The sequence below is a fragment of the Eleutherodactylus coqui genome, chromosome 7 (assembly GCF_035609145.1).
Source record: "Eleutherodactylus coqui strain aEleCoq1 chromosome 7, aEleCoq1.hap1, whole genome shotgun sequence".
Taxonomy (NCBI): domain Eukaryota; kingdom Metazoa; phylum Chordata; class Amphibia; order Anura; family Eleutherodactylidae; genus Eleutherodactylus; species Eleutherodactylus coqui.
The window spans coordinates 194,691,585-194,699,985 of NC_089843.1; the positions used below are offsets into that span (position 1 = coordinate 194,691,585).

General features: G+C 42.0%; 1 protein-coding gene across 2 annotated transcripts in view; it reads left to right on the forward strand.

The window, feature by feature from the left end:
• The window catches only part of TBXA2R (thromboxane A2 receptor), a 151,428-nt gene extending 144,475 nt beyond the window's left edge, over window positions 1-6,953 (forward strand). For both annotated transcript variants that reach the window (XM_066574199.1, XM_066574200.1), the window contains exon 3: window positions 5,087-6,953. In XM_066574199.1, coding sequence (XP_066430296.1) covers window positions 5,087-5,356 — 270 coding nt within the window. In that variant the 3' untranslated portion in view covers window positions 5,357-6,953. The remainder of the gene's footprint in view (window positions 1-5,086) is intronic.
• Window positions 6,954-8,401: the final 1,448 nt, after the last annotated feature.

The following is an 8,401-nucleotide window of genomic DNA, read 5'->3' on the forward strand; positions in this document are numbered from 1 at the left end:
TGTAGCTGTGTCATCAGGATGGTATAAATCAATATAGATGTGAACAGCCTGACCAGCTGTGAATGAATGAGCATAGAAACACGCGCGGAAAACAAGTCGCAGCATGTCCTATTTCTGTGCGGGTCTAGCAGAGACCCGCACAGAAATGCTAGTAGTGACGGGCCGGCTCCGTTCGGCACATGCGCCGGCTGAGCAGTAGCCGACACATAGTGTAGAGAGAAGATGCTGAGAGCAGGTGAGCCGCAGGTCTCTGCAGGGGCACGGGTCCACATCCTGCTGCGAGAATTCTCGCAGCGGGATCCGACCCGGCCGTCTGCAGGCGCCCTTCAGCTTAAAGAGTAACTGCACATTTTAGAAATTTTGACATGTCAGAGCAACACGTCAAAAGTGTGATCAGTAGGGATGCAGGTGCTGAATCCTCCATTGTTCAGTGGCTGTCTTCATTGCCTGTTACATCCTTTTAGCAGGTGAAGACGGATACATAGATGTCTATAGAAGTCTATGGGTTCGTCTTCAGCTGCCGAAAGAAAACGTCAGGCAGCAAAGACAGCCAAAGGGTGCAGAGTTCAGGTGAGTACTGCTTGATTTATCAGCACTCAGACTCTACTGATCAAAACGTTCAACATGTCACTCTGACATCGTAACACAGTAGGGTTAGGCTGAAAAAGACAGATGCCCATCTGGTTCAGACTCCCACTTCAACAAAGTTGATTCAGAGGAAGGCGAAAAAAATTCCCAATGTGGTAGAAGCCAATTTTCCTCATTTAGGGGAAAAATCCTTCCAAACTCCAATCTGGCAATCAGAATAATCCCTGAATCAACGACTGTTCTGAGTAATCAGTGATGTAACGTGATATTGTAACACTCAAGAAAGGCGTCCAGCGCCTTCTTATACTTTTATATTGTATCACCATCACAGCGTCTTCAGAAAAGAGTTCCATAGTCTAACTGCTCTTACAGTAAAGAAGTCCTTTCTATGTCGGTGTAGGAACCTTCTTTCCTCTGGAAGTAGAAGGTGACCGATTGTTACAGTCACAGTTCTGGGTAAAATAGATCATGGGATATATCTCTGTAGATTAAGCAATATACACAGCAGCAGCTGAGGACCACAGAAATCCTCTGGTGCAATACACGCCTGATTCACAGAGCGAGGAGGGTAAAGTGCAAAGCCCAGTAGCATGATGAAGACCCACTGACGGGTCGAAAGGTCGCTGGTGTTTCTGTTTACTGGTGTTTACTTCTGGGAGATATCTCTGTACTGACCCCTGATATATCTATACATAGTTATTAGAGCGGCCCCTTGTTACAGTCCTGGGTATAAATAGATGATGGAGAGATCTCTGTATTGTCCCCTGATATATCTATACATAGTTATTAGAGCACCCCCTTGTTACAGTCCTGGGTATAATAGATGATGGCATAGATCTTTGTACTGACCCTTGATATAGCTATACATAATTTTTAGAGCGCCCCCTTGTTATAGTCCTGGGTAGAAATAGATGATGGTAGATATCTCTCTACTGACTCCTGATATATTTATATATAGTTATTAGATCACCACCTTGTTACAGTCCTGGATATGAATGGATGTTGGGAGAGATCTCTGTACTGTCCCCTGATATATTATACATAGTTATTAGAGCGCCCCCTTGTTAAAGTCTTGGCTATAAATAGATGATGGGAGAAATCTCTATACTGTCCCCTCATATATTTATACATAGTTATTAGAGTGCCCTCTTATTACTGTCCTACATATAATAGATGATGGGAGAGATCACTCTACTGAACCTTGATATATTATACATAATTATTAGAGCGCCCCCTTGTTACAGTCCTGGGTATAATAGATGATGGGTGAGATCTCTGTACTGACCATTGATATATCTATACATTGATATTAGAGCACCCCCTTGTTACAGTCCTGGTTATAATAGATGATGGGAGAGATCTCTGTACTGACCCCTGATATATCTATACATAGTTATTAGAGCGCTTCCTTGTTATAGTCCTGAGTATAAATAGATGATGGGAGGGATCTCTATACTGTCCACTGATATACCTATACATAGTTATTAGGTTGCCCCTCAGCCATTGTTTTTATTTAAACTAAATTACCTTAATTTTGATGACCTTTCTGGGTATTGTAGTCCGCCTATTCCATTTTTTACTTTTAGTTGGGTGCTGATGCCCCAAACTGTACACAATATTCCATGTGTCATCAGACCAGTGACTTGTAAAGAGGAAGTACAATGTTCTCATCATGTGCCCCTAGACCTCTTTTGATGCACCCCATGATCCCATTTGCCTTGGGCAGCAGCTGCCTGACACTGTTTGCCCCAATTAAACTTACAGTTAACTAAAATCCCAAAATCTTTTTCGATGTCATTGTTCACCAGTGGTTTCCTATTTGGTGTATAATGGTGACATGTATTTCCTCTGCCCATGTGCAGAACCTTACATTTATCAGTGTTAAACCTCATTTACCACTTTTCTGTCCAAACCCCCAGTTTATCGAGATCCTCTTGCCTTTAATCCTCTCTTGTGTTAATTTCTTTACATAGTTTTGTGTCATCAGCAAGAATTGATATTTTACTGTGCAACCTTTCTAACAGTTCATTAATTAATATATTAAAAAGAATAGGTCCCACTACTGCACCATGTAGTACCGCACTAGTAACGGTGACATCTCCTGTACTGCCCCCTGTGGTACCCCACTAGTAACAGTGACCCCTCCAATACTGCCCCCTGTGTACCTCTAGTAGTTACCTACAACTCACAGCTAGAGGTATTAAGGAAAACTGCAAAGAAACTCCATCTGAAAAGAAACTACACGAGAATGACCGTCTGAACACCATATTCCTGGACCTTCCCTTCTATGTTACAGACAATTTCCAAATTTGAGGAACTTTATAATTACGAGCGCATTGCCGTCTTACACACAAAAAGGTACTTATTCCTGTAATGTAAGGAGCTGTAAGACCTGCTCACATGTATGGACCGCGGACAGGATACAAATCCCCAACACACAACTGCAGGACAATAAGATCCTGGGGACATTCACATGTTCCACATCCAATGTTGTGTACCTGATCCTGTGCAGTAAATGTCCTGTTAGGGGTCTTTATGTAGAAGAAACAGAGCAAAAACTGAAAGCCAGGATGAGATCGCTTCGTCACATGATTAAAGAGGGAAAGACAAAATTACCTGTGGGAAAGCATTTTTCTAGTCACGGACACAACATGCAACATATAAGAGTTATCATACTTAAAGGCAATCTTAAGTCCCAACCTCACAGAAGAATTTGGGAATATAAGTCTATAACCATCTTTACCACTATCAGAAATAGTATGAATCTTGGAGGGGAGTTTCCACATGAGTGGATATTATGAGTTATGAGAAACCCAGAGCAGAGGTAACACGTTGGCCTGGTGTTGACCCCCTAACATCAATTTAGAGACTATAAACGTTCACATTCCTTCTCACTGGACTAATTATTTACTGTTCTCCTCATCCCTCCCTGGTATTTATCTAAGTGCTATTAATCCTGTCTCTGGTATTTATCTAGTACAAATTAAGTACACCATATTTATGCCCTCCCATGTGATTATGTGTATATATTACATATGTCTTTAGATTTGTTCCATTAATCATCAGGAACAACCCTGAGAGGTTTGAAAGCTCGCTATAACATCCTGTATTTTTGTTAACCATTAAAAGGTCTCATATCTACAAGATTACTTGTTTTCTCTTGCTGAGAACAATCACACTTTGACCACAAGATTCATTTTCTTTGTCTGATTGTCAGTAAAGTAAATGCTAAATAAATAACTGTGGTAAGCTGCTTAGGAGCAGCGGACAGAAAAGCTAAATATTTTCTCTAAAAGAACTATTAGTGTGAGCTTTGTTATCCCGCAGCATCAGTTGTAGTGCATTAAGAAACCCCATCAACTCCACTTTCTTTCATCCTATTGTGCCCTGGTTTGAAATCTTGTTAGGCCTAACTTCATCATTGGTTGATTCAGCTCTCTGCTCAGTTTGGAAGAAAGGACAGCTACTTAGAATTAGAATTGAGGCCTACCCTCCACTGAGGCATTTTATAGCATCTATAAGTAGGCCGAGAGCAGCAAAAACTGTGAATAAATAAGTATACTACGCCAAAAGTAAAATCATATAGCTAAAATAACAACATAAACAATAGTCTAAGGCGCGTCTGGCCATCACACTTCAGGTTTGCTATTGTTCATGTTCTTTTATTATATGACTATATTTAATATACCCATTTTTCCTTTTGTATTCTTAGTCATATTCTCCCAGATCAGGGATATTATTTTTCTTCTCTTACTGCAATAGCACTTGCACTTTGTATTTTTTATTATAATACTTGATATTGTGTGTTATGTGCCGTATGGCAGCCATTGCTGTACACTATATTAATGTATGATTGCCCCCAGTTTTAATAGGATTATATACTTTGCTGATGGTTTTAATGTTGCTTTCTAATAAAGATTGATATGTTTTACATTATATTGATTGATTATTATGTGATTTTTATTTTGGCGTAGTATCACTATGCATTTAGTCGACTCTCACACTGACTGCTTTTTACCATGATCGTGGTACAACGCTCCCATTCATTTCAATGGGGTGTTGAAGACCTGCGCTCGAACGCAGCATTTCTAGCCCTGTGATTTTCGAGTCCTGTCTGTTCCATTTTTAACTCAGCTCATCATCCATCACAATTATGGGTTGTGTTAAAATGCACCATCAAACGCTGTACCGTTTGTTTAAAATGTCACTCGAAATCATGATAAAATGCCACAGCTTCAAGTGTCGTTTATCTGAACGCATGTTTCAGCATCCATATTTCATCATTGTTTTGGTATCACGCACTTGCATACAGCTAAGACTTGTATAGGGAGATGGTGACCGTTTCTGATATCTAAAATTGCTCAACATTATACAACATTTCTTTACAGATGCTTCTTGTATTCTTCTTGTGTTTCCACCAGGACATGGGACTGAAAAACTGCACAAAATTGTTAAAAATTTATTTCATTAGCAGATTCTATCTTTTTTTGTTTTTCAGATTTTCATAGTACAAACAGTTCTTCAGCAACCCAATAATGAACTGATGGATAGCGAAATTCCTAGAGAAACGGAGAAACTACTTCTAATATTTCTTCGAATAGCGACGTGGAATCAGATTTTGGATCCTTGGGTTTATATCCTATTTAGAAGAGCCGTTTTGAAAAGAATTTACCCCAGCCTGAATTCCCGTCCCTCAATTGTATCATTATATCCAACGCTTACCGCTTCCTTACGTCGGAAATACACTCATGAATCAGTCATTAACTAATCATAGTTTTGTCGACCAACCTCCTTATGAGAGCTGCCTTCTTACATATCATGGCATGTTGCAGAGAAGGGATCTACTTAGTTCAGTTAAGGGTACTATGTGTATGATTAATGCTTTCTTATTGCAAGTTACAGCTACTGGCATTTTCTATATGAATTTTCACTGTTGCAATCTGAAGGTTCCATAAATGTCAGTGAGGTGGTATTAGTGTATTTTGACACCACCAGGAACTCCTGGTGGAGTCAAGATTGACAGGGGGGTGACGCCACTGATGCTGATTGGCAGCACAGCACACAGCAAAACTAGGTCCTGGAAGGGCACTAAATGCAGGGGGAAAGAAAATGCAGCTGGCCGTGGTGCAAATGGAGAAACACTAATACCTACGTCTCCGCCGCCGACACTGTCAGCTGAGTGGCCGCCGCTCCCCCACTGACATTTGGCGGCCACTGCCAGGTCTCTCAGCTCCGTACCCAGCGCTTGGGCACTGACATTTACTGCCCTCCCTGCTGTAGGGAATGTGAGATATGTGGCTGCCGCTCCACCGCTGACAGCTGGCGGCCTGAGTGCTTCTGCTTCGCCCCAGGAAAAGCCGCATCTGGTGGGGTGAGGGGAAGCATACCACAATCTCTCCACCCAGCAACAGGAAATGTTGCCATCAGTGCTAGCACCATTAGCCGCGTATTGTGTTGTGCATCGCTGGGCAAGGTTTTCTGTTTACACAACGGGCAGCTGCATGTTTTTTCTGCCTGCTTTCAGTGCCCCTCCAAGACCAAGTTTTCCAGCCTGCTGTGCAGCCAATCAGCATCAGGGCGTGTCATCCCCCTGTCAATCTTGACTCCACCAGGAGTTCCTGGTGGCGTCAAGATACACTAATACCCAGTGAGGTCAAAGGACAAAATTACAACTTGTTTTGTCTGTCCTTATGAAGTGTGCAAAGCTTTTTAAAATAGCAAAACAAGATATGTATCCATTAGCATTCTGTTTTGAAATATATATTGTATCATTAAAAGACAAAAAATAGACTAGTGATGCCAATTGGGCCTCATGTTAACATATGAGATACTTCACTTAAAGGAAATTTGTCCCAACCTTTTTCCACACCTCATTATAAGATAGTGCCTGTCACACTAATTATAGTGTAATGTCTGCTGTGTGGATCTGTGCAGGAGTTTGGTAGCCAGACACAGAACTAGTCCTGTATATTCATGAACTGCAGCCACACTCACCTTGTCTTCAGCTAACGATTGGCAGCTCTTTTTTTCTGCACAGTAATAAGCAGAAAGCTGTCAGTCATTGACTGGAAGGCAGGGTGGGTGGAGCAGGTCTGCAGCTCATGAATATCTAGGACTACTTTAAGTAGTCCTCTATGCATTTAGTAGCCCACTCTCAGAGAGCGGTGTCAAAAGATGGTGACAGAGTCGCTTTAAGTTCACAAAACATAGTTCATTCTAGCTTTACATAAATTCATGTGTAATGTCTTGTTTCTTGCAGATAGTTGTAAAATATACCATAATAAAATTTAATGAAGATGTGCTTGGTAGTAAAATGTATGTTTCTTTGCCAAAATATATTAAAAAATCTATTGAGGCATATAAGGAAAAAATTAGTCTGATTGATCTGGATCACATGAAGTTCTGATCTTTTGACACATTTCCTTCCATCTACTTTGCTTTATTTTCAGATCTATTCCAATGCTAAAGCAAGCTATTCCCTTTATCCTCCATATGTTCTATTCTTGATGGGTGACTTCAGACATAATCAATAGAGATGAGCGAACGTACTCGTCCGAGCTTGATATTCGTGCGAATATTAGGGTGTTCGGGATGCTCGTTACTCTTAACGAGCACCACGCGGTGTTCCGGTTACTTTCAGTTTCCTCTCTGAGACGTTAGCGCGCTTTTCTGGCCAATTGAAAGACAGGGAAGGCATTACAACTTCCCCCTGTGACGTTCAAGCCCTATACCACCCCCCTGCAGTGAGTGGCTGGGGCGATCAGATGTCACCCGAGTATAAAAGTCGGCCCCTCCCGCGGCTCGCCACACATGCCTTGTGAGTTAGCTGAGGGAAAGTACTGCTGGGAAATCGTGCTGGTGCTGCTGTAGGGAGAGCGTTAGGAGTTAGTGTAGGCTTCAAGAACCCCAAAGGTCCTTCTTAGGGCCACATCTACCTGTGTGCAGGCTGCTGCTAGCAGTGTTTTTTTTTTTTTTTTCCTCAAAATCGGCAGTGCAGAGCATTGCACCCGGTATTAGGGACAGAAGTGGTGCATAGGCAGGGAGAGTCTTAGGAGTGAGTGTAGCCTTCAAGAACCTCAACGGTCCTTTCTAGGGCCAAATTTAAGCGTGTGCAGTACTGTGCTGGCTGCTGTTAGCAGTGTTGCATTTTTTTTTTTTTCTAAAAATCGTCTGTGCAGAGCATTGCACCCTCCATTGATACTACAGGGACAGAATTGTGTAGGCAGGGCCACAACACAGTTATTGTTCATTGAATATACGCAGTGGGTCCTTCCCTTTGCAAAAAAGGAAAAGAAATTATATTTGGCCTGCCTGTGTCAGTCCTAAGGTCTCCGTGTACGTGTGTGCTGCGTGGACAACGTACAAAAATCAGACGCAACCAGCTACGGTTTACTGCAGGCTTGCGCCATTGTCTTTCCTGACTGGCAAATACCTGCTCTGCTAGAGTTAATAACTCTGCTACACTAAAGTTGTGTGTCACTTTTTCAGGGCCACACTACAGTTCTAAAAGTTATTGTTCATTGAATATACGCAGTGGGTCCTTCCCTTTGCAAAAAAGGAAAAGAAATTGTATTTGGCCTGCCTGTGTCAGTCCTAAGGTCTCCGTGTACGTGTGTGCTGCGTGGACAACGTACAAAAATCAGACGCAACCAGCTACGGTTGAGTGCAGGCTTGCGCCATTGTCTTTCCTGACTGGCAAATACCTGCTCTGCCAGAGTTAATAACTCTGCTACACTAAAGTTGTGTGACACTTTTTCAGGGCCACACCACAGTTATTAAACGTATTGTTCATTGAATATCCGCAGTGGGGCCC